The sequence below is a fragment of the Wolffia australiana genome, chromosome 12 (assembly GCF_029677425.1).
Source record: "Wolffia australiana isolate 7733 chromosome 12, ASM2967742v1".
Lineage (NCBI taxonomy): Eukaryota > Viridiplantae > Streptophyta > Magnoliopsida > Alismatales > Araceae > Wolffia > Wolffia australiana.
This window is the reverse complement of record NC_135846.1, coordinates 8,293,441-8,320,174: the sequence shown is the minus strand read 5'-3', so window position 1 is coordinate 8,320,174 and position 26,734 is coordinate 8,293,441. Positions and strand designations below refer to the sequence as shown.

General features: G+C 37.4%; 2 protein-coding genes and 1 long non-coding RNA gene across 6 annotated transcripts in view; 2 read left to right on the top strand and 1 right to left on the bottom strand.

Annotated features, from left to right (window-relative positions):
* The first annotated feature begins 7,363 nt into the window (after window positions 1-7,363).
* On the top strand, window positions 7,364-8,861 carry LOC144710684 (uncharacterized). The gene is made up of 2 exons (XR_013583371.1): window positions 7,364-8,536; window positions 8,670-8,861. It is a non-coding gene; the product is annotated as an uncharacterized LOC144710684 (long non-coding RNA).
* Window positions 8,862-13,027: 4,166 nt separating this feature from the next.
* LOC144710210 (SEC14 cytosolic factor family protein / phosphoglyceride transfer family protein) lies at window positions 13,028-16,329 on the bottom strand. The gene is made up of 3 exons (XM_078583910.1): window positions 16,036-16,329; window positions 14,845-15,115; window positions 13,028-13,463 (listed from the first exon to the last, which is right to left on the bottom strand). Exons 1-3 carry the CDS (start codon window positions 16,151-16,153, stop codon window positions 13,238-13,240), a joined length of 615 nt encoding a protein of 204 aa, XP_078440036.1. The 5' UTR covers window positions 16,154-16,329; the 3' UTR covers window positions 13,028-13,237.
* Window positions 16,330-21,045: 4,716 nt separating this feature from the next.
* ATR (Ataxia telangiectasia-mutated and RAD3-like protein) overlaps window positions 21,046-26,734 on the top strand; it is a 29,984-nt gene continuing 24,295 nt past the window's right edge. For 3 of the 4 annotated variants that reach the window (XM_078583701.1, XM_078583704.1, XM_078583703.1), the window contains exons 1-5: window positions 21,046-21,268; window positions 21,421-21,565; window positions 21,742-21,854; window positions 22,104-22,438; window positions 22,559-22,680. In XM_078583701.1, coding sequence (XP_078439827.1) covers window positions 21,124-21,268; window positions 21,421-21,565; window positions 21,742-21,854; window positions 22,104-22,438; window positions 22,559-22,680 — 860 coding nt within the window. In that variant the 5' untranslated portion in view covers window positions 21,046-21,123. Of the gene's footprint in view, window positions 21,269-21,420; window positions 21,566-21,741; window positions 21,855-22,103; window positions 22,439-22,558; window positions 22,681-26,734 lie in introns of those variants that run through there. The other variant, XM_078583705.1, reaches the window with a different exon arrangement.

The window sequence follows — 26,734 nt, the reverse complement described above, 5'->3', positions numbered from 1 at the left end:
CGCATTTCTAATATATTTTTAAGTTTTATTGAATATATGATAATTTTAAAAACCTTTTAAGTAAACTCCAAAAAACATATGTAATAAAAGAGTGATAAAAGAACTAAAAAAATAATGTAACTGAACAAAAATTTTAAAGCTTGGTATTCTGAAATACTTAACAGGGAAATGTCTCCAGGAATAAAAAAAATGAAATCATAAAAATATTTGATTGAGGCAAAAAAAAAATTACTTACTAAATAACAAAGTAATAAAAGAAGTCATATTGTTACGTTAAAAAAAATAGCATATGGTTACCATTAAATTTCATATTAGCTTCTTTAAATGAATTTAAATTAAAATTCTCTGTCATAGTTTTTCTATGACATATATTTATTTGAATAATTAATTATGGTAACACAAACTAGAAGATAAGCAAAAAAAGTAATGAATAAATTTTATATACCAAGTTTGAATTTACCAATTAGAAATATAAGACTGTAATTTTAAATTTTTAAATATTGATGTCCGAAAGACATAACATAAAATTTTATGATTACAACTAAGCCATATGTTTGTGTAAAAAGGGAGAAAACAAAATTGTTTATCAACTTTAGGGAATATGAAATTCATGCACTAATTTGAAAAAAATGAATTTAGGGAAACCAAAAGTAGAGTATTAAAATTATCAAGAATACAAAAATTTGATAATATCTTATTTAACTGAGTCTAAATTAAAGTTACATCCCAAGAAATTTGTACTTGATATAGATTTATTCAAAAGAATTTTTAAGGCAACAAAGATTAGAATATTAACTTTATTAATAATTAAAATGTAAATACTATTTATGTACATATATTAATATAATTTCATTTCAAAATCTTTTCATGATAAATTATGTAATGGAAACTGCTTTGAGTAATAAAAAGATCATATATTTATATTAAAATGCTGAGGGTAAATAAAAATTATTTGACAAATTTTTAATAAACAATTAAATCCATATATAAGTTTTAAAATTTTATGGTTACCAAAAATATAGGATTCAAATTATTAAGAATAAATAATGCTCATATATTATCTTCTTCAAGTGAATTTAAGTTAAAGTTAAGCTCAATTAATTTCTTTAGGGAAACCCAACCAAGAAGATTGTTAATTCAATCTACATATCACTTTTGAAGATTAATAATCATGCATATAAATTAATTTTTTTTTTTAAATATAGATATATTGAAATATGATAAGGATGTTGGGGTTAAATTAAATCATATATTTGTGTAATAAATTATGGCTATAAAAATTGTATTTATAATGCTATAAAGATTATATGAAATTGATATATTTAGGTAAAAAAGTTACGTTACAGTAACTAAAATAGAGTATTGAAACTATAAAGAATAAAAATCACATATCAGATTCATAGAATATTAAATACTGAAAAATAATACGAGTCTTAATTTTATGAAAAATAAAATAATGAAGAACAATAGAGGATTTAAATGAAGCCTACACTATGAACGCTGTGTTATTTGGCCTTACTGAAAAATGCTCGAAACCCCTTATGTAGTGGTAACTAGGAATTTATATAGAATTACTCTTATAAAGGTCAGATGATCACATTACCTTATGGGGAACTAATACTACCTTTGAATTTCTCCTTGAGGTAGACTATTCAATATGTTCATGTGTCTGGCCTATAGATGTACCCATGAAATAAATGTGATGATGGATCTTCTTGAATGCATGATTAATTTACTTAAAATCAAGTCTCCCAAATGGAATGAGTAGATTGAAAAGAAGGTAGTTGATAAATATTATGTGGCCATCAACCATATTACACTTCCATGTCATGTTTTAAGTTCTTTCAAATACATATTTTTTCCATATTATTCCTATGTGATGGTTATAATGAAGTCCAAAAATATGTGTAGTGACCTAGTGAGTTATTAAGAGATCATAATAAAGTGAACATTAGTCTTTAAACATGGATTTTAAATATTCATATTCAATGCATAGTCAAGATGGATATCCAATTATTTGTATAGAATAACACTCTATGATCCTTGTTATATGATAAGCATAGTTGATCATGTGGCAGTTTGTGCGGAGACAGTAAGGATAGGTGATGGGTATTCTTTAGATAGAGTTCACGGAATTGATCTGTATGAGTCCCTGAATGATATTACACCTAAATGTCAATCATGGTGATTCATGTAATGGTTGTATAAGTGATCTGTTGACTTCACGTGCCAAGGACATCTCATGAATGGAGGACTAAGTCTTATCTGCAATTTCTAAGTCTATAATCATGGGATTCAAACAAGTTTAACCTCAGATATAGAAAGAAGTCTACGGAGATGATTATGTGGTTAATACAGGATCATTCGCCCTCAATATGAGAGATCAACTCAAGGAAGATGATTATTGGAGAAGATTTTCTCCAATGATCTCTGATACGCATCAGTACTAACCAAATGATGGATTAGGGTTTGACGATTAACATACCTTAAGTCATACGGGATTCTCACGGGGATGAAGGATTATACATGTACGGTAACCAATGACAGACAAGGTTCCATAAGAGAGTTAAAAGACTAAATATCTTCTAAAGCATGTGGCGTCGGGTGGAACCCCAAGACCTAGAAACTTAACCTATCGATTGCGTTAAATCAATCCTCTATTAATTCAACTATATCTTGATATATTTAATTAATAAGGTTGGTCAATAAATATTATTGGGTCTTAAATTTATTAACTAGAACAATATATTGGCCTAGAGGGTCACACACATAAGACTAAAAAGATGTTGGAAGGTATACTTTATTTTAAGGGTTTCATGAAAAGTCTTAAATAAGTAAAAATAAGGGGGGACCCATTTTAGGTGCTGAGGCAAGTCAGATCTAGGCACCCCCCCCCCTTCTTCTTTATCTATTTTCTCTTCTCATTCAACAAGTATATTTGATGGTGAGAAGAATCATAAGATCCTTAAGGAGTGGTGAAGAAGGAGAGGAGATACAGCAATCTTCTAGTCAACTGGATACCTCTAGAGGCCGAGTGATTGACCCAAAATGTGGCATGCAATCATAAAAATTTTAAAGTCATTTTAGGATCATTTCATGTGTATTATCTTCATCTTTACAAGAATTTGCATCTCATGCACTAAATAGGGCAAGTGTTAAAAAAATGTATTTTTAATGCAATTTTTACACAATTTACAAGTGCAAGAATTTCTTAGTAAAAAATGTTCAAAACATTATTAATTATTATCAGATTGATGCTCTATTTAGTATGCCATCTATGTTGTTGGAGGGGTGAAATCATGGTTGAAGAAGAAAATAAAACAAAGAAGCAGAAAGGAAGAAAGTATATACATAAATATAAGAATAAAATAACATAAAAAGAGGCTTTTTAAGTGGCTAGGCTACCCTAGATGAGCCGGTGGCACTCAAGCCAGCCACCAACCAGTGAGCACACATCGCTCAAGCTGGCCAGCAACCATCGAGCATCGGCGAGAGGAATTCCAACCGACTAGCCCACTGAATGCACAGATAGGCTCTATAGCAAGGCCCAATAAGCACGCCCATAGAGGCCCAGAGAGTTCACTTCTCGCAAAGTAATTTACTTTCAGTCTATACTTCTCTGTGAAAATTTTATAGAATAATATCTTCTCAAATTTTCCTATATGGGATTATATTCCTTTCAAATTTGCATTTGGACGAGCCGAGAAGTGAAAATATTGTAAGAAAATCAGAAGAAGTATGACCTGGAGTCAAGCCTACCCGGCCCGAAGCGCGTGTCATTTTGATGAGATCGGACGGTCTTCAAAAAGATGGTCTCATCCATATGATCTTCTTAAAGAAGATCAGACAGTCAGATCTGCCTCATCCTATTTAACTTGTTTTCTTTCTTTTTCTAGGGTTCCTATTGGCTATTATCGATGGCAAGGATCGCAGGACCCCTTGGCGGATGAATCAAAAGAAAGAATGGAGACGAGGTGCCTGATGGGGTAGACGTGGATGAGGCGGGTAAACTGTATAGATAAGGGCCCACGGCTGCAATTAAGATCCCTGATGAAGAGGATTGTACGGCTAGGGGTTATTCCGTCCACTTCCGCCCCTAGTTGTTGATATCATTTCTCCTAGGAGGAGAGAAGGGGTGCTTCCCACGCTGTTAATAGGGCCGAAAGGCCCCTAATTTTGACATCTTTGGACCATCTTCCTAACGGTGGTGATGATACCATCTGGCAACAGCGAGAGCAAGAGGGGTGTGACACCCCTCCAACTGCTCTTGGAGCTCCGTACGGTGCCAATGGAGACTGAAGATGACTATGTATTGTGCCAGGACGAGGGTGAAGAGCTAAGGGGTATGCACACCGAAGCTAGACGACAACGAACGGCGCCGCCACACTTGCTCATCGACTAAGGGCAAATCAGGTCTGCTTCATGCTCAATCTGGTAGAAACTCATTTGATCTACTCTCCTGTATTTATTAATTTCAGTTTGAATAAAAGAGAAAATCAATTCCAGTAGATTTTTAGGAGTCATTTTTTTTGGGAATTCCATCAAACACCTAGTGTGTTCAAGAAATCATGTTCGATTTATCTGTCTCTTTTAATCAACCCCCAAATATAAATGTATACATATAAATATCTCTCTACCCCCAAGTTCGACCTCTCTTGGGCATTATGTCAAACACCCCTCGGGTATCGATAGAATCACCCTTAATTATCCTGATTTTTAATCATTTTTTAATATATAACATAGACATATCCTTACTCAGATCTCTTTCATGCATTCTGTCGAACACCTGAAGGGTGTTCGACAGAACTACCCATTAACTCCCAATTTTTTACTCTAAAAATATAAAAAATATAAAAACATATTAATTATTTATATATTAACTATATAATAAATAATATACCTATATAAGCTATCTTCGGCTACTATTGGCAACCCTATACTCATATATATACTTCTTCATTACTATTACTAGTCCCTTTATCCTCTCTTAATCTATCTTATAAGATTATAGTATAAACTAGATAATTGCTATAAAGTCATCAAAGTCTATAATTCCTTATTCCTCCTATCTAAGATATACATACTATTAATTGAGTAAACCACTAGCATATATTCATAGAACTTCATTATTTTATATATCTTACTAAACTTCTCTACTTATTCCATTACTTATACTAACATTACTCATAACAATTAATCTATCTCTAACTTTTTTATAATTTCTAGTATCTATAAAAATATATAAATAGTACTTGGTATTCTCTCCTTCATATCTAATTCACTCATCTGCATAATAATTTATCACTTACTAACTACATATCACTTCTTATACTAACTATCTTTATTGTTATTATTGCCTCTTCTTAACTAAAACTCAATTATTAAATACACCTCTAAAGGCCAGTCCCCGTGGAGACGACCTAACTCTAACTATAGGTCTGAGTGAGCTTATATTTTTTATCAAATTTATTTGATTGAAGACAAATTAAAATTACAACGACATTAAAATTTACACGCAATTTGCCTTTATCACTGAGCAATTGATCGGTCTGAAAAACTCTCCCTAGAATCAAGTCATGGGTGGAAAAAGTTCCCCAAAAGGTACACATAGGATTACTTTTTTTATAGATCATTTATGAATTGATCTTATGCTTTCGCTGATGAAAAATTTTCATGCATCAAAACTATAGCCGCATAACCCAACAAAAGCACTCGTCCTCTATCATTAGTGTTTCCACACAAATGGCCATAAAATATGTTATACTTATCATATAGATAAGTTTGGATAGTGTTATTCTTTCTGGATAGTTTGATGGATTTCTTGAGCGTTGTTCAAATAGTAGTATTTAGAATAAATTTTTAAATACCAATGACCATGATATTATGATATCATCATAATTCAACTACTCATTACGTGAATTCATAGACTTCATTATAAACATCACACAGAAATAATAATTAAAAAATATTAATTTGAATTAACTTAAAACATTACATGGAAGTGTGATAGGCTTGATGACCATATAATATCCATCAATTAAGACTAAATCAAAGACAGAAATTCAGGTAAAAAATTCAAGTTACAGTAGCCCAATTTAAAGGATGTAAATTATGTATGGTAAATAAAAGCCATGCACCATCTTGTCTAACATAGTTGAAAATGAAGTTAGACTATAAATATTAAATCAAAGAAATATATTTTTGAGAAGTTTGTGTTAGGGTTAACAGAAGTAGATGGCTGACATTATCAAGCTTAAATCAGAACCATTTGTTACCTTATTTAAACGAATTGTAAATACAATATATATATATATATATATATATATATATTAATTAAATATTAAATTTTAAATTTAATGTCATGTAACACATTAAAATGAAATCAAACATAACCATGTTTATTTGGTCCCAATCAAATTTTCCTGCTAGTCAAATGTATTTAAAAAGTATTTATTCTTCTTATATAATGTATTTTATTAGGTCCGGTTAATTACTTTATTATGCCAAACAGTGGATTATATATTTTCACATCACATTTTTACATAATTAAGGATATTTTAATTTCAATTTTATTTTTATTTTTTATGAAATTATTTGGGTTATAAATATGGTTTCTAAATTTCACAAATACTCTGGAATTTGATTTCGTAAACTACATAAACATGACAGATAGGTGTCCCAATCTCTATAATAATAAATAATTAAAATATGAAATATGCTATCTTTATTTGTATCAAAAAATTTGAGTTAGGCTGAATAAATTGTATGATATTTCCACATCAAAATAAATTAATTTAAGCTAGTAATGAAGCTAATTAAACTTGAAGATTTAAAAATGAACTTCCTCCGTGTAATAAAATTAATGATTTTGTGCTGATTTGATTAAAGTTATGGACGAAATATTTGGCTTGGTGCTTATGAAAATTCTTTTTATCAGAGCACATAGTATATGATGGAGGGCCATCTAGTCGATCACGCCCCGATCCATCACCAGCCACGTCGTGAAGCCTGAGCCGAGGTGAAGAATCTACAGTTCCACTACCAAGCTTGAGAAGCGACATCGCCATATCGCTTCGTGTCGTGTATCTTTACGTTCTTTGTTTTTTTTGTCGTCTTTGGATTATTGGGAGGCCCCTCCTGCATGAGCACCGGCCTCCCCTCGTACGTGTTTAATTATGTTTAATTGTCATGTTTAGGTGGAGGAAATCCATGTTGGGCTTTTTCTCCCCCTAAAGATCCTTTTAAGGGGAAAGCCCAATAGGCCTTCCCCTTAAAAGTGGGCCCAATTGGGCCTCCATAACTGCTACTTCCCCTCTATAAAGAAGAGGGAGGAGTGGACGTGGAGGCCAAGGCTTGATCATTTGTGAAGAAAACAGATCTCGTTTGTTCATTGGCAGTTATTTTGTTGTTCATCGTGCTTGTTTTCTGAGAGAAGAAGAACTCATCAAAGAAGAAGAAGCATGTTGTCTTTGGGAAATATTTTGTTGTTCTAGTTCTGATCTTGGTGGAAAGCAGTTATCGTATTCCTTTTGAAGGTTGAAATTTTCTGTTGAATAGAGCATCACTGGAAGAAGGCGGAGCTTTCGATGGGTTAATTCTACCTACACGGGAACTTCTAGTTTTGCTTACCAATCTGCCGTTGATTCGATTGATGCCCTGACTTTGTTGAACCGAAGTTGTCGTGACCAATTGTTCAATTCCGCCAGTTTGGTATTCTGTTGATCGAGAATTGTGTTTTTGCTGGAGTACCTCTTGGAATCTTTCCTTTGGGGGGGGGGGGGAACATTAGTGATTCATCCCGTTGTCTCAAGATTATTTTCCTCCATCGCAGGATCCACAGTCTGCTCTACTTCTTCTCTCCATCGTGGATTGGTTATTTCCTCTAGATTGGTCCTATATTTACCATGGACAGCATAAGATTACCAGAAAATCCTAATTGGAACAAGAAGGTCTTGTTTGGACTTCACCCATCGGTGCCATTTCACAATGTTTTGCAGTACTGAAAGAAGAATTCAGCAGTCTAGGACTCCCTTCTGTTGAATCGGCCAATCATCAATATTGTCCAAGAGAAGCTGAATCTTTTTCCACCGTTGTCACCAGGATTGCAAAATGGAAAGTTCAGGGAGGTTTTCTCCTCCTTTTTCCCCTGAACTACCCACTTCCCTTTCAGTGTGCTACATTTCTCCTTGTTATCGCCATCTGCAGACTCCCTCAATCTTCAACAGTCGGCCGCTGAAGACATCAGTTCCTTCCACGAACATGGCAGGCTCCGGTGATAAGTCTTACACCCTATTCTCTTCACGATCGAAAAGCACCTGCTTTGACGCGTCGGTCCTCTGAAATCCTGCCTTGACCAACGGACGTTGAGTGATCGATTGCCTTGTTTTGGAGTCCACCATCCGCCAGATATCAGCCCCGCTCCTCAACTGGTTGGCTGGGAGTGATTGTGGCCTGTCGACCAATCTCTACAAAAATCAATCTCTCACCATAGACAACGACGGAATATCTCCACGAGCTCTTGGAACACCAATAACAGGTCTGTTTAATCCCCTCTTTCTCAGTATTATTATCTTCCTCAGTGACATCCTCACTTAAGATATAGGATTTAGCCACCGCCACCGTGATGGGAAATTTTCTTTGACGATACTTAATCAGTTCGTAATCGTCAGCTGTGTGGATATTATTGGACGAAGAACGTCCCCCACCACTTCGGTCCCTTCGATCTGGTTACGTGGATCATTGGGAGCTTGATCGTGACTAAACCCATCTTGTGCCGTTCAATTGATCTGCGTCTCAAGTCATCGACGATCATTGTATTTCTCGTTAAAATTTTCTCAAATCATAATTGTTAATTCTCGTCATTTCATCGCATTTAGGGTCCACTTTTCGGGCGTAACACGAAGTGACAATCCCGACCGGTCGTGTTACATCAGTATATCAAAATGTTGTGGTGGGAAGCTACATCCATTTAAAATTTAAAAGACAATGCATTGTGCTCTTTTAAGATGAATCAACCTGATCATTGACCATGGGTGTCTTTATCACCAGTAAAGTAGACAGAACCTTATGCATGAGAACATCACAATCAAGGTGATGTTAGTGTTGCTAAAGGTGCCTGAGGTTACTGTTTTGAATGATCATGTCTAATGATAACATGCAATTTTGTGTCTTCGCCAAGCATGAGTGAAGTTTGTCACTCTAAATGAAACCAGTCTTTGAAACTCTACAACACCTCAATGGTGAGAGGACTTCCTTTGGGTCATCCTGTAGGTCACAATGCAATCTCCATCAGAGAATAATCATTTTAAATGGTCACAATGCGAGGACTGATGGAAATCAAGCATTGGGAAAGCTTCAGCTATTTTGGAAGTAACCAATATCTTAAAGATTTCCATCCAGCCTGTCACACTAGAGTAGCTCACTTGATTTTTGAAGGGAAATACATGAATTTTAGTCTTGCCCTTCTCTATTACTTCCTAGCAAACCTCACCCCCAGCGGTTGTATACACATCTATCAGCTCTCCCAAAAATGCAAGACAATTTCTGTTGTGGAATGAAACTTTCATCTATGTCTTTCATCACCTCACAATGTTGATTTTAGTATAGTCTTCAAGGAATTCATGCAGGGAGTGCCGAGAACCAGAATTTTGCTGGAATAATTTATTTCAACCTCTAAAGAGTCACTTCATCAGTTACCACCATTCAAAATCTTTGATTTCTTCCTGACAGAAAAATTTTATTTCTTAACTCTGGATAATATTAAATCATTGAAATAACACCTGCAGGGCAAAGTTGAATAATAAAACATCAATAAGAATAAAAAGAGAGGTAAAAAAAGGCTTATCACAAGAGGGATTTCTAAGAAAGACGTCTAAAATTTTTCATATAACTTATCTTGGTGTTTTAAATTTTCTGGAAAAGAAGAAGACTCAATATAATATTTGACAAGATAAAATATCAAGAAACTGCATTATAAATAGATCAGACCAGAAGGGAAATATCCACGTTTATTTCAAATTTTACTTTGTGTGAGATTTGATAAAGATGATCACCAAAAGTCAAAGGTAAATATGAGATCCATATTCTAGCAGTGAAAAAGTCAAATACAAATAAATGATAGGAAATAAATAAGTCGAGAATGAAGATGGATATTTAAAAAGTGTCATAAGTGTTGAACCAAGGTATAATAAATTTTATATTTTCCTTTTTTCTATTTAACATTAAATACTGAAAATTAATGTATATCGTTGACTGGGTTGCTATTTAACATCGAATACTGTAAACTGAATAAAAGAGGATACATTGACTGGGTTGTAGAAACCTCTTGATAGATAAAATAAGATATTTGATGTTAATGTATTTTTTGATATATATATATATATATATATATATTTTTTAAAATTATAACTATATTGATTAAAAAATCGAAAGCTTGGAGATAATGGAAAATACGAAATCAAAGTGCATTAATTTTGGAGAGAATTTTTTTACTTGTGAGTTGTGAGGATATTTATTTGGAATATAATTAACTTGTGAGGATAAGAGAATAAAAAATCAATAATATTATTTTGGAATATTTAAGAATGTATAGTTTTGACAAGTGCTATTTAATTTATTGCTAGTGAAAGTAAGTTGAGACTTTCCTGAAATATGTGATGTTGAAGGAAACTTGTATTTTTTTCAACAATAAAATGTTGTAGGAATTTTTCATATATGGGTCATCCGTTGTAACTACCCATATCACATCATGGATTTGATGAAAAAGGATGAGCTAAGATGGTCTTTTTAAAAATACATGATTATCTTGAGAATTTGATGGACTAAAATAGATATTAGGATTTAATCAGTGTAATATAACATCTTGTTTGTCTATTTCTTGCTTTGTTTAGCATAACTTTTGGATTCTTCAAGATTTCTTAGGGGTGAAGTATCAGGAAATGACATCCTACTATGAGCTAGCTTTGGTAGCCACGGATGGAAAGATGATTCCTTGACGTCATTTTTTTGGATTTATGTGTAGGAGTCGTAAGGTCATATTTGAGAGAACTAGGTTATGAGGGTTTATGCTTGATAGGGAGATAGTGGAATAAATTATTTGTTACTATGTTACATGTGAAAGGATTAATGAATTATTCTTTATCGTTATAAAAATACCATCATCTTCCATATTTTCTATAGCCATTCACTATCTAGGATTACATTTATTTGTAATTTAATTATTAAGTTTAAACAAAAAATCTTTAACAATAATGTTTCTTACATTTTTTGCCATGCATAGTGCCATGTTTGGTCAAAATTATGGCTTTTAATAGTGATTGAAGGAGAAAAACGACATGAATACCCAATAAAATATTTCAGGTGTTATCACTATGTTGATGCCTATTTTATAGTTCTCTTACATATTTATTGGACTATAAATGAATAATATTGGAGAAATGTATGGGCGATATGAATATTACTAAATCGATTTTAAGCTTCCTCTTTGGCAACCATTTATACTGAAGAAGAAAACACATTTTCCTTATTGGATATAATAATGAATGACCGATTTGGCCATATGACTTGATAACTTGAAAAAATATATATTATTACATTGTTTTCCAACATGCATATCTCAATGTATCATCAAGATTTTTTGACTTGTGTACTGAGTTAGCTGTCATTCATGATTAGGAAATGGGGTTTGCCTTTTTCCCTAAATAACATGACATGCATACCGTTTTAGATGGTCACACTTGAAGTCACTCTAAGTGCATTAATTTGAGATATTTCCCCACTTGAAGTCACTTTAAACTCGAAGATCATCATCATCATTGTCACTATGACTCTCATCATCATCATCCCTATGATCCGCATCATCATCATCGCTATGACTATCATCATCATCATCATCATCAATATGTCTCATCATCGTCATCACTATGACTCTCATCATCATCATCATCAATATGTCTCATCATCATCACTATGACTCTCATCATCATCATCACTATGACTCTCATCATCAATATGACTCATCATCATCACTATGACTCTCATCATCAATATGACTCATCATTACTGTGACTCTCATCAGCATCATCAATATGTCTCATCATCATCATCACTATGACTCTCATCAGCATCATCACTATGACTCTCATCATCAATATGACTCATCATCATCACTATGTCTCTCATCATCATTCTGACTCTCGTCACCATCATCATCATCACTTTGGCTCTCATCATCATCATCACTATGACCCACATCATCATCATCATCATCATCACGACTCTCGTCATCATCATCACTATGACCCAAATCATCATCATCATCATCACTATGACCCAAATCATCATCATCATCATCACTATGACCCACATCATCATCATCATCATCACTATGACCCAAATCATTATCATCATCATCATTATGACTCTCATCATCATGATTACTATGACCCACATCATCATCATCACTATGACTCTCATCATCATCATCACTATGACCCAAATCATTATCATCATATTAATCATGACTCTCATCGTCATGATTACTATGACCCACATCATCATCACTATGACTATCATCACCATCGTTACTATGACCCACATCAGCATCATCACTATGACTCTCATCATCATCATCATTATGAATCTCATCATCATTATGAATCTCATCATCATTATGAATCTCATCATCATGATTACTATGACCCACATCATCGTCATCATCACTATGACTATCATCACCATCGTTACTATGACCCACATCATCATCATCACTATGACTCTCATCATCATCATCATCACTACGACTCTCATCACCATCGTTACTATGACCCACATCATCATCATCATCGTCATCATCATCACTAGGACTCTCACCATCATCATCATCACTAGGACTCTCACCATCATCATCATCACTATGACTCTCATCATCATCATCATCATCACTATGATTCTCATCATCATCAACATGACTCATAATCATCACCATCATCATCCGCAAACACTCGTTGTGTTAAAAATAGGTACAGTGTGACAGAATAAAACACGTCCCATAGAGTTTTGTAGAGAATCAATGAGGTGGAACCCGCGAAGCAAAACTATCTCTATGTGCATACATATATATCTCTCTCTCTACTTTCTCTACACCTATACACACATACATAAACACGGAGGGAGACACTTGTGCTATTCCCAATCTTCCTCTCGTCCTCTATATAAAGAAAGGGGGGTGAGACGATGGCTAGGAGATGCAGCGGAGAGAGCGCATGGAGGAGGCCGAGTCCATGGCGGGGGCGTCGTAGGGTCGGCGGTGCTGGTGATCGCTCTCCACGCCGTAGTCCATGAGAGGCCTCCGCTCCAGCTCCTCGTCGTGGTCCGCCACCAGCTCCGGCACCTCCACCTCTCCTCGCCGTATGCTCTCCCACAAGAACTCCAGCCGGCTCACGTACCTCAGCTTCCCGTACAGCCTGCACGTCGAACAGTTATTCGGAGATTCAGAGACGAGTTCTAAATTCTAATCCATCCGTTCATGATTTTGAATCGATCCGACGCTGTTTGCATCGGTTTATACTTTTTTTTTTGGTCGTGCGTTCGAATCGATCGATTCAAAGTTTGATGATCGCATGCAGGTTGAGATCGGTATCTGATTGGATCGATTTGTCCGGAGATTTGAATCCATCGGTTGAAATCCTCGAGTTAGTTTTTTGGATGGGAGATTCAAACGAAAATTTGAATCGATCGATTCAAAATTTGATGATCGCATGCAGGATAAGATCGGTGTCTGATTGGATCGATCAGTCCGGGGATCGGGCGCGAGATCTGAATCCATCGGTTGAGATCTTCTAGTTTTTTCGGATGGGAGATTCAAAGGAGAATTTGAATGGATCGATTCAAAATTTGATGATCCGATGCGGCTCGATAACATCGGTGTCTGATTGGATCGGTTGAAATTTTTTATGAACAGTCGAGGGATCGGGCGCGAGAATTTAATCCATCGGTTGAAATCTTCGAGTTTTTCTGATGGGAGATTCAGAAGAAAATTGGAATCGATCGATTCGACTTTTGGTGATCCGATGCTGGATTAGAGCGCTGTCTGTGTTTGCATCGGTTGGAATTTGTTGACGAACATTCAGGGATTGGGCGCGAGATATGACTATTTTGGCTGAAATGTTAATGATTTTCTAATGGGAGATTAGATGGCGCGTTCGAATCGATCGATTCAAAATTTGATGATCATATCGGGGTTTAGAGCGCCATCTGATTCGGACTGTTGAAATCTTGATGATTGGGTGGGAGATTTGACTTTGATTCCATAGAATGGGAATTTTGATGATCAGTAGGCGGAGTAGAGCGTGATTTGAATCCATCGGTTGAAGAATTCGACTCAGATGGCGGATAAGATCGCTAATTCATTTGGATTGGTTGGAAAGTTCGTGGATTAGCGCGATTTTCGGTTTGATCGGCTGACAAGCATGAGGATCAGATGACGGATTATAGATCTATTCGATTAAATCGGTCCAAGATTCGATTCAGGAAGCGCGATCAGAGCAAAACTCGATTCAATCGATTGAAACTTGATGATCTGTCATGAATATTTAACGGCTACTCAGTTCGATCGGATCAGATGGAGGATTAGAACACTGTAGGTCCGATCGGTTTAAATTCTATGATAATCTCGGTTCGATCACTAGAAAATTTCGATGATCAGATGGCAGATAGGACACTCGATTCGATTACGTCAATTGAAATCGCGATGATCAGACGGAAAATTAGACGGCAGATCGATTGATCGGTCGTAAACTTGAAGATCAGATGGCGGATCTGGAAAAGAAGAGGCGAAATTATTACCCGGAGCTGAAGAGGAATCGGCCGAAGGTGGCGAAGAACAGCCGCGATTGGAGGCCGGGGTGGACGAAGAACACGGCCTCGAGGCTGCCGCGAACATCTGGCGGTAGGCTTTCGTAGATCGATCGCAGAACAGAGACTCCAGGAAAGTTTTCAATTCTCTGTACACAACTGTGCATATAAACGATGACGAAGCCGCCGTTCTTCCCGTTCAAATGGGGGAAGATTTTCGCCTCCAAATACCTCATCAGATCCGCCGCCTCGACTATCCTCCCTGAAACGCGCGATCAAGGTCAAGAATCGAAGAACAAGGAAGAAAACCTAAAGAACGAGAAGCATTCTTCCTCGGTGATCAGCGATCTAGGTCCAGAAAACCTAAAGAACAAGAAGAATTGTTCCCTAGAACGCGCGATCAACGTCGAGAACCGAAGACCAGGAAGAAAATCTGAAGTACAAGAAGAATCGTTCTTGATTCCCGATCTAAGTCAAGAATCGAAGAACAAGGAAGAAAACCAAAAGAATAGGTATCATTCTTCCTCTGTGATCGCATGTCCAAGTCTAGAATCGAAGACCAGGAAGATGAATTTTTTCCCTAAAACGCGCGATCCTCCTCCGAGATCCCCGATCTAGGTCAAGAATCCAGTAACATGAAGATAACGAAAAGAGCAAGAATACTTCCTCCGCCTCCGTGATCCCCGATCTACGTCTACAATCGAAAAAGAGGAAAAAATCTGACGGCAAAGAATAATTGTTCTCTAGAACGCGCGATCCCCCTCCGTGATCCCCCATCCACGTCATGAATCGAAAAACAGGAAGAAAATCTGACGTACAAGAAGAATCGTTGCCTAGAACGCGCAATCCTCCTCCACGATTCCCAATCTAGGTCAAGAATCCAATAACATGAAGATGACGAAAAGAGCAAGAATACTTCCTCCGCCTCCGTGATCCCCGATCTACGTATACACTCGAAAAACAGAAACAAAAGCTGACGGCAAAGAAGAATTGTTTTCTAGAACGCGCGATTCCTCTCCGTGATCCCCGATCCACGTCTAGAATCGAAAAAACAGGGAGAAAAGCCGACGTGCAAGAAGAATCGTTGCCTAGAACGCGCGATCCTCCTCCGCGATCCCCGATCTAGGTCAAATCGAAAGGAAGAACAGGAAGACAACGAAAAGAGCGAGAGTAATTTCTCACCGGGAAAGAACTTGCCGACGATCCGAAGGATTCTCCGGCCGCGCTTGTCATGTCCTTGGAGCTTGAACGGCTCGAGCTCATCCAGCAGCCGGAAGAGCGCATCGCTTTCGTCCGCCATGGCCGGTGTGCGGATCACGGAAGGGAAGAGGTTTGGAGGAAGCGCGACATGAAAAGCGGAGGAATCGGTGGCTATTTATACGGGGGGATGGGGGCGAAGGCGGTTAATCCGCCATGGATGGAGCTCAAGAGGACGGCCAATCTCGAGCGAGTATCTCGGGGAAGAGGACGAGTGGACGTGGAATTAGGAATATTCTCATCGCATCTTCTTTTTCCTTTGTATTGGTGACACGTGGGATGGTTTTCCGGGCTTGCACCTGGCACGTGGATGCGGTTTATCCAAATGTTACGTGGATTGTGGGGCCCGCTTTTCTTGTCTATCCAGATAAATGGAAAGACCCAACTGATCTTATCCGTCAATGTTAGGAAATATCTCTCTACTATCTCTCTCTCTCTCCCATCTCTCTTTCTCTCTCTCCTATCTCTCTTTTATCTCCCAATTTCTTTCTACCTCTGTCGCCTATCTCTCTCTCCTGCTTTCTTTCTCTCTGTCTCTGCCTCCTATCTCTCTATTTATCTTTCTGATATCTCTCTCTTTTTTCTCTTTCTCCCACTTCTTTTTTTTATCTCTCTCTCCCTTCTATCTCTCTTTCTCCACTATCTCTTTATTTCTCTCCCTCCTATTCCTTATTTCTTTATTTTCTGGGGCACATTTTTAGTAGGTTAATATGATCATATTTACATATTTATTTTCATAAATTTGATAGCGCGTTATCAAAGCCCAGATGACCAAAATTTTGACATAATGATATTTTTAATTTTATGAAATTTGAAGTATTTTTAATGAATTTTATGATGTCATATTATGACATAACATAATTTATTGAGTCTGAGATTGATTCTTCCTAAGTTTTTTGGCATTATATCTAAAAATGAATCATTTTTTTCAAATTCAATAAATACATTTCTAACCTTTTTATGAATTATTATCTATTATTTGGAGTTATTTAATGGCCCTTTGAATTTTTTCTGGTATTCTGAAATCAATGGAGAGCGAAAATCGGAGGTCAAAGCTTAAAATGATCCAAATTCAAACCACGATATCTGACTATCTAAAAGAAGTTTTGGGCTGACATTTTCAATGTAGCTTTATTTCTCATTCCTCTTTCCATCCATGGGGTTGGATTTATAAATAGAGCCTTTTTTTGTAAAAAATATCTTTGAACTCACTTACTCCTAAAGATGATGATTTACGGAGAATCAATATTTTTAAGGTCTATCAAGGAATCTTGATGTTTTGGAGTGATTGGGGAAGATCTGCATAGATGCGGAGAGGTTGATATGCATCAGAAACATGCCTTCATCCCAGCAGGCAATAGGGATCAAAGGTTAGTCTCGTGTCTTACATTGATTTATCTCCTTCACATCCCTTTTGTTAGATTTGCATCTTTATTTTCATCATTTCACTCTCATCACCGTCTTCCTTCATTTCATACACCCACAGCCATCTCCAATCTCAATCTTGTCGCCTTCGTCTCATATACAAATCTTAAATCATGTAATTCATCATCCTCTTTTCCATCTCACAACAGCCTATACATTATTCCATCACATCCATCAGCTAGATCATTATCATTTCTTCTTTCACCATCCTATTTCACCGTCATCCATCCACAACCACTCACATTAATTCACCCGCTTCATCGTCTTATCTTCGTATTCATCTTTTACATTCATCATCACTTTAAATCTTCATCTACTTCACTTTCTCATTTCCATTAGATCTATCCACATATTATTCATATCATCCTTAAAAAATAGTTATTATCACCCTCTCACCACCTCGTTTTCATCACATCACAGTCTCTTAGTTTATATGTGTCTCCTCTCATCCCTCTTTAATCATCATTAAATATTATTTAATATTAGTTTATTATAGAGATGAACCTTGCTCATCGCTAACTAGTCAAATTATTTCATGAGTAAAAGTTTATAAATTATTACTGGTTAACTCATATCTCAACGGCATCCTAAATTTGAGCTTATCGAGGGGTCTATCTTCATCTCATAATTTTTGCCGTGTTCTCACATCCCAAAACAATCCACCTCATATGAAAATATTGGAAGACACAATGAAAGGGGTAAAATGTGATGAAACATTGAAAGAGTGAGGTTGCTTGCACTGCTGTGTACGACATTGATAATAAAATTTGGGACATAGAGGGCATAGTGGAGTGATCAGATCCTTCCTTGTCTTTCGATGGGAAAGTGTGGAAATTTGTGATTGACACAAGGTGATGGGATGAGGCAGGAGTAAGCTAGAAAAGTATTTTTCATATGGGAATATCCTTAAAGTTGATGATCTAGGATGAGCTCTAAGAAACAATAAGATCATACATGCCAAAAGTGGATAAGCGCGTAGCTTCATAGGTGCTGAAAAGTCTTGCCATCTAAAATTGATTCCAAGCATAATACTCATATGATGGGAGGTAGATGACGATGATCATACCAACATGAATAGTGGAGGCAGCGTACATCACGCCACATGACAAGGCAAGTTGTGTAATGTGGTCAGTGCTGTGTTAATATGTAAAGGGGGGGGGGGGGTTCAACATGCATTCCTTGGCGACATGCATGGGAGGAGGGGGGACTCATTTTGGTGCAATAATGTGGCAAGCGTAGTGATGTGGTAGGATACAATGACACGAAAGGGCTGACATGTTGTAGAAAGACAATCTGGGTAGGAGGAATGACGTAGGAGGGGCATGGCGTGTTAGATAAAGACATAATCCTGGCGACATGTCAGGCAGAGAACTGACGAGGCAACGAGGATACTCTCATGGTAGGAATTGCACCACATGAATATATGGTAGGGTCACCCTTTAAGCACACCAAAAATTGGATCGCCAATCACATACATTTAACAAACAAGTCAATAGGGGCTATGATTGCAACCATGTGCACATAAGTAGTGATTGTCCAACCGATATCCATTCGATATCTGGTATCTGACAACCGATATCAGATATCCGGAAAAAAGACCAGGACGGTGTCTGATATCGGATATCGGACGATATCCGTCCTTTAGGTCTAGACGGATATCGATGACGGACATTGGGGGGGGGGGGGGAAGGACGAAACAGGTATCAGATACGAGATATCGGATTTCGATATCCGGATATCGGAACCGGTATCCAGATTTTGATATTCGGTATCAAAAGATAAAATAAATTTTATCATCACATTCGATGACTAATGTACACCAATGTTGTATGCTTTTGATGTATTTTCAACCTCAGTTAATATATAGAGTGTAATATTTTTTATTTTCTTCCATATGGAATAACAGGATTCGAAGTTTAATGTAAACTCTGAATCCTGTTATCCCACATGGAAGGAATTAGAAATTTTGCTCTGTATATATTAAATGAGTTGGACTATACATTAAATGATAAAGTAATATTATAATCTATAGTCGCTACATTTAAAACCCCTTATAATTGTTGGTTATTTAATATATTAATGCATCGTCCAATAAATAGAGCTGTAAATTTCTATTTTTTTCCACATGGGATAAAAGAATTCGGAGTTTGATGGTAAACTCCGAATCCTGTTATCCCATATGGAAGAAATTGAAAAGATTCAGCTGGATATATTAAAAGATCCACTAAATCAATCAAAAAGCTCCCCAATTACCATGTTGCCCACGTTGATCTATTCTAACTGCTGAATAATTATGGGTTAATTATATTTTTAAATATCCTCTCTAGCTTGGATATCGAAATCCGATATCCACGCCCAATATCCGATAGCGTCATCCTCCCCGAGAGACAGAGGCGGATGACGACATCGAGACGGATATCGATATCGGATATTGGTACTATAGCAACCGATATCCGGATATTGAGAAAAAACGGATACCAAAAAAATGATTTTTGGTATCCAGTACAACATCCGTCCCGATACCGTAATCTGATATCGGTATCGGGACGGGCAAACCCTGCACACAAGCAATAGGGGATGCGGTGGGTGTTTGAAATTCAGATTGACTGTGCTTGCAATCATGAGATAGGGACCACAAAAGCGGATCATAGTGATGGAGTGCAGGGGTGCACAAAAAGGCAAACTGGTTAGTCGTGGTTGCGCGAAAAGTGGATCCGCGTCGTTGGCATTTGCAGGCAATGGTGCAAACACATAGAAAGATGGTAATGGCATGCATGGGAATATTAAAAGTGGATTAATAATGGGACCACATGTGGATCGAGAGTAGATTCTGTAAGAAACTTGACTATGATATTTTGTGAACCAAGGAGAAAATACTTGTCTAAGTATTACACGAGGGATTATATTGCCTCATATAGATCCGAACGAGAGCCTCATGGGTCTTAGCCCCTATCAATTCACAAATTTGGTTTAGGGTTTAGGGTTTAAGGTTTAGAGTATTAAATTAATTATAACTTTTAAGTGAAGAATATTTAACAACTTATTTAATAAAATATTGTTTTTAATAAAAATGAATTATAAAGTTCAACCTAGTACAATTGTGATATAGGAATTCCGATATTAAATTTCTGACATTCCGTAAATTTATTCTGGATTTTAGCTCATATGATTTCCTAAATTGGGGAACTAGTTTTTCTCGATGCTTCAAACAGCAAGAGAAAATGAAATTCAGTCAGCATAAAAATGAAAAATTATAAACAGAAAACACAAATTTTTTGCAATAAATTCAATCTGCAAGAAAAAAATATATCGACATATTAAAAAATTTAATCACATGAAATTTTACAACAGCTAGTATCCAATAAATAGATAGTTACTTGGATTGTCTTCACAGTAAAGCCAATAAATAGAAAGCTAGATAATTAGTCACACAGATAAATACAATAAACAGAGATAGATTTATATAAACACAGGTTATGAGTTTCGACCCCTAAATTTCCCGCCTTTTCTTTTCTGGCTTCGAACAAGGGGCGACGAGCACCGTCAAGGAATGGGAGAAAGCGATCGAGCTCGGTAGATGAATCGGCGATGGCGAGCCTCCCGGAGCTGATTCGCGCTCTTCGAGAGCGGATTTCGGGTTCTTCATCGTCTTCAGCTCGCGGTGGAGGGGACGATCCCCTTCGCGTCATCATTCCCAATCTTCTGCACGCCTACGTGCTGCCTTCCTTCACAGGTTTGCGCGATTTCTCGATCTTCTCACTGTTTCTCGCGTTTCTCGTGCTGTTCATCTTCCGGTTTGCAAGTTTTTTATCACGGGTTGGTGCTGCCGAATGATCGGAGTAGTGGATTTTGGATGAATTGCTTGCTTTTGTTGTGTACTTGCAGATAAAGAGAGAGAGATCACGGCCGTGCTCAAGTTGCTCTCCCACACCGCGAAGAACTTCCCGGACGTCTTCTTTCAAGGGAGGCCGGCGGCTGTCCTCCCCGTGATCGGCCGTATCATTCCGTTCTTTTCGGAGCCAGCCTTCCGGTTGAATTTCTTGTCCTCGATTTTAATTCGAGAATTCGTCTTTTGTTTCTAGTTGAGGCGAAAATTCCATTGTGGAATTGATTGGTTGAGTACGAAAAGAAAAAAATCATTCGATTTAGACTCTTTCCCGTTTTTCTTTTGCTTCTTACTGCAGATTTGTAATGTCATTCTTGCAGTGCTCGCCATGGTGTGTTTTTTGAGGCCGTCACCTCCCTTCTCTCTCTGTTGCGCATGTCGGATAGCGAGGCGTATCGTCAGTTCTTCATGGACGCGATGGAACTTCTTGAGGGTGGGCGACTAATTCCTTGTTTTTCCTCTTCTCTTTCTTGAATCGGGGTAACTTGTTGATTTTTGAGCACTGACCCTCTTTTAAAGGACTCGAATTTTGGATGGAGAAAGTAAAAGAATTCAAAAGATACATTAGAGATAAAAATCGAATCTTTTAACTTTACTTGTCATCCCATTACAACGTATGACAATCATATTCAGAACCTTTTAATCGTTCAACTTACGGCAGTTTTTGGCCTTCATCTTGTAGATATTTCGGCTGTATCTTCATCATCTCAAGACTTATCGATTCTATACAAGTCAGCCAAAGTGTCCATAAAGTGCTTCCAAGCCTCTTTTTCTGCCATTGCTGATACACCAACCCTTCTGGGAGAGCTTCCAGCTTGCCTTCGTCCTCCAGATTCACCCGGATTGATAGTAGATATTACTGGATATGAAAAGTGGCAATGCTTGGCTACATGGACTATTAGAATGATCAATAAATGTTTAACTGAAGGAACTCGACATGTTTGTGGTCTGGTTAGACCCTCTTTTGTGTACGGAACTTGTCGTCTTTTGTGTCATGGAGACAAAATTTTGAGCATGGTGGGTCTCAGGCATCCCATGCATTACGTTTTCATTTACTATTTATTGACGTATTTTTCTATTGTGATGCGTCCTATGTAAATTTTCTTATCATGGCGTTTTCTTATTTTATACTTACAGGCATGTTTAGACTTTGGATGCATCATTGCCATCTCAGTGGGTGTGGATATTATTCCTGCGGAGAATCTTATTCGATCCATTTGTTATATTTTAGATGACAGTGCGGAGATTCCCAGGGTCAGGTACTCTTTGCTAAGTGCCTTTTTAAAATTTTTTAGAATTTTCAGCTGTTATTCTTGTGAGCTTGAGAATTTCGTACCGTAGGTATTGTCATAGACCAATAAATTAAGAAATGAAGCAAAATAATGTGTTATTGTCATAGGTAGATGCGTTGAATATTGAACATTTTTGTGATGGACGGCTATGCCGTGTGTATTGCCCATTTGAACAACTTTAATGATGAAAAAAGAGAGTCCATGAACCCTTAAGTATCAGAAACAGTGACCGGCATTTTTTTGAACTGGTTACCTTCTTATAAACTTATTTCTCTATCTCTTTGTTTCTTTCTCCAGCTCCAATCCTTTCTCTTTTCTTTTTTTGTTTGAAATGAGCCCTGTAAGATCTGAATAATGCTTAAGAATCTAAAAACGGGTTCTAGGATCATGACAGGATCCATGAGGGAACCCTTACCTCTTGGGGCGAGAAGTTGCCGGTAATCTGTTGGAAGTCCTTTCCTGAAATTTATCACGTTTCACTCCAAGGTGCATTAAATGTGTGGGTTGAACTAGATGTCCCTTGGGTCATTAACGTTGGAAGTCCTGTTATTTATTTTCCAATCCTTTCGTAGAGCAATACTGGAGGCATATAATAGTTTCATTCGACTTCTCAGTTTTTTATAATTAAGCAAAAATTTTTGGAGGGCAGACTTTTTATCATTCGTATGTTAGAAAAATCCCTAATATTTTAATGCCACTGGTGTAGAATAACTTATAAGATGCCCTCTAGCTTGCAAGCATCGTTATTAATGAAAATGTTCGAAATTCCAAACGGAGAGATTGGGATGAAGAGAAACATTGACAATAGTTGGGGAAACGGAAAGAAGATACGAATGGAGCGTGAACCAGCTCCCTCTCTCTCGTTTCTGGCCGCGGGAGGCTCCCGCGCTCCAGCCTCAGCTTCTAGCTGCCAATAGAACTCTAACAAACTTCTTGATCATCCTGATGAACTGAGCATTATTTGTAGTCGAGTCTCACATGTGACTTGACTTAACACTGTCTCTTGGAGGCGCGTCGACGATATGTTCTTGAGAAGAACATATTAATATTCCCTCCTTGGGCTTTTAACTTGTCCTCAAGTTGGAACGAGGGGAAGGATTTGCGTAGTTGGTACACTGATTCCCAGTTGTCTTCTGCTTCAGTCATGTTCTGTTATGCCCTCCCTTGTAACACAATGGTTCTTGAAATATAACGGATGTCAATTCCTTATAGATCTGATACGAGTTCTGGTTAAGAAGGGAGGATAGATGGGAGAGAGAGAGAGAATAGATAGAAGGGGGTGGTGGCATGGACGACACTGCCGAGCAGACAAAATGGACGACGCCTTGTGCTCAGAGAAGAGATTCCGACATCATGCAGGAATGGATGTCTGCAAAACAAAGAGGGATGAGGAGGGCCAGGAAAGAAAATGCAGGAGAGCACTTACAGAAGTCCAAAAGCCTCCTTCCTCACTAATCACCCTCTTAAGTAAGTCCTGCTATTGGGCCTATATGGGTTGCTCTGTCCTCTTTCTGTTTGGGCCTAGGTTGGCGTTGATATATGAGATTGCGTACAGCATCATGTTCTTCATTGAATCAGCACCTCTGGTCCCTCTGAAGTAGATCTTGTTTTAAGAACAGCTTCCGTATAAACCTGCCATTCCCAATCATTTGTAAGAGTCAATGGAAGAGGTTGAATGTTAGAAAAAGTTCCCAATGCTTTCTTGAGTAGTGATGCATGAAAGACGGGATGAATGTTGGCGTCCTTTGGAAGCTCGAGTCTATATGCCACCAAGCGGATTTTTTTAGTAATCTTATAGGGTCCAAAGTATTTTGGACTAAGTTTTTCAAAGGGCTGTCTCGCCGAGGACTACATGTGATAGGGTCTGATTTTTAATAGTACCATTTTTCCTTAAACTGTTCATCATGACGATGTTTGTCAGCTTGTGCTTTCATTCTGGATTGTGCTTTATTTAAGTGCAGCTTGAGTGGTTGTAATGTGGAGACCCTTTCCTTTGATAGTTTATCCAGAAAACCGAAGGGTGTAGGTGGAGATCCATATCTGATTAATGTTGGGGGTTGTTGCCCATATAAAGCTTTAAAGGGAGACATTGATCCCAGAATGATGGGAAGTGTTATAGTTGTATTCAGCCCAATGCAGCCGCTTGTGTCATTTCTTTGGATTTACGGATACGAAACACCTCAGATAGCATTCCAGACTCCTATTGGTAACTTCAGATTGCCAGTCTGTTTCCGGGTGATAAGAGGAACTTTAGCTTCAATTGGGTGCCTTGTAGTAGATGAAGTTCCTTCCAAAATTGACTAGTAAAAATACTCCCACGATCTGATATGATAGAACTGGAATTCCATGTAGGCGTACTATTTCTTTTGAAAATATATCGGCGATAGTTTTTGCAGAAAATGGATGTCTAATGGCTATTTAATGAGCATACTTACTGAGGCGATCCACTATAAGCATGATGGTGTCAAAGCCATCAGCCACTGGTAGCCCTTCTATAAAATCCATAGTAATGTCTTCCCATACTTGATTTGGAATAGGTAGAGGTTGTAGTAAGCCAGAGCGTGCCAGTGTGGATACTTTGTGCGCTTGACAGATCTGACACTTACTCACATAGAGTTGACTGATTTTCTCACCCTGTCCAAAAAACTTGCTGATTAATTTGTTTGAAAGTACGGTGAAAACCACTATGACCACCAATCTTTGAGTCATTGAATTCCTGTAAAATCTTTGGGATAAGGGATGACGAGTGGCAGAATAATAATTCTTGTTTTATAGCGGAGCAAACCTTGTTGGATTGAACATGAGGAGTATATAGTAGGGTCTTCCATGACTGCCTTCTTGATGGATGATAACTTGGGATCTCTCACAATTTCTTGTTCAATTGTAGGTTTGTCAAACCATTGGAGAACTGTTATTGAACAACATTGTATATCATCGGGTTCAATTAAGGCCCTGGATAGGGCATCTGCGACAACATTTTTCTTTCCAGTCTTTTACTTGATTTCAAAGTGGAACCCCAACAGTTTCGACAACCATTTGTGATAATCTAACGGAATATCTCTTTGATCGGACAAGAATTTAAGACTAAATTGATCAGTGTGGATGAAAAAGTTCTGAAACATTAAGTAATGTCTCCACTTTTGGACTGCCCAAACTATTGCGATCAGTTCCCTTTCGTAACCTGACTTCTGTTGTGCACGTGTTAGCAGCAGTTTACTAAAATATGCAATAGGTTGTGACTCTTGCAAAAGCACGGCCATTACAGCTTGGTTGGATGCATCAATTTCTACTGTAAAAGTGGTATGTTCTTTTCAAAGACATATCAGAGGCGCTTCAACAAACGAGCAAGGTAACTAACTCACTCGTGTGGAGGAGTCGCACGTGAGAGTTCAAAATTCAGAAATCTATAAATAAGAGGGAAAGAGCCGGAGGAAGTCATCTTTTTGTGGATCCAAAAAAGCAGTTACGCTAAGGCTGCTGAGGCAGAAGGCTGGAGCAAGAGGATATGTGACCAGAAGGAAAGGGGGAAGGATCAGCAATTCTTCCTCTAACGGATTTCTCAGTCATTCCCCATCCATTTTCCCAAATCTTCCCCTCTGAACTGAAGCTTTTGCATTTGTTTGAAATTAAATCATGGAACTATCTCTCTTGAAGAGATTATTTGATTTTTCTCTATAGAATTCTTCGATCTAGAATTCCAGATCGTATCAACTGGTCTCAGAGCAGCGTTGATCTTCGATTTTCCAATCGGAGAAGAGGTCATTGTAACGATTATTGTTATCGATTGGCTATCAACAGCAAGTAAAATCGTAAGGATTTATTGTGGAAGCACGGAGGAGCCGAGATCATCAATATTCGAAGCCAAGGGAAGAATATTACATTTGAACAGCGATCATGGAAGAGTTAAACGAGAAAGAAAAAGGAGTTACATCAGAACAATCAGAGACCGCGAATGTACTATCGCATATTGTAGTATTACTGCAAACGCTGAACTCTAAGCTGGAAGGCACAAATTCTCTTC

Bases quoted from the DNA above. Each gene is read 5' to 3' on its own strand.
- LOC144710210 (XM_078583910.1), bottom strand. From the start codon at position 16,153: ATGGCGGACGAAAGCGATGCGCTCTTCCGGCTGCTGGATGAGCTCGAG. The intron at 15,116-16,035 runs GTGAGAAATTAC...CGCGCGTTTCAG, and splicing joins CGTCGGCAAGTTCTTTCCCG to GGAGGATAGTCGAGGCGGCG. The intron at 13,464-14,844 runs GTAATAATTTCG...TTCGACGTGCAG, and splicing joins CGATTCCTCTTCAGCTCCGG to GCTGTACGGGAAGCTGAGGT.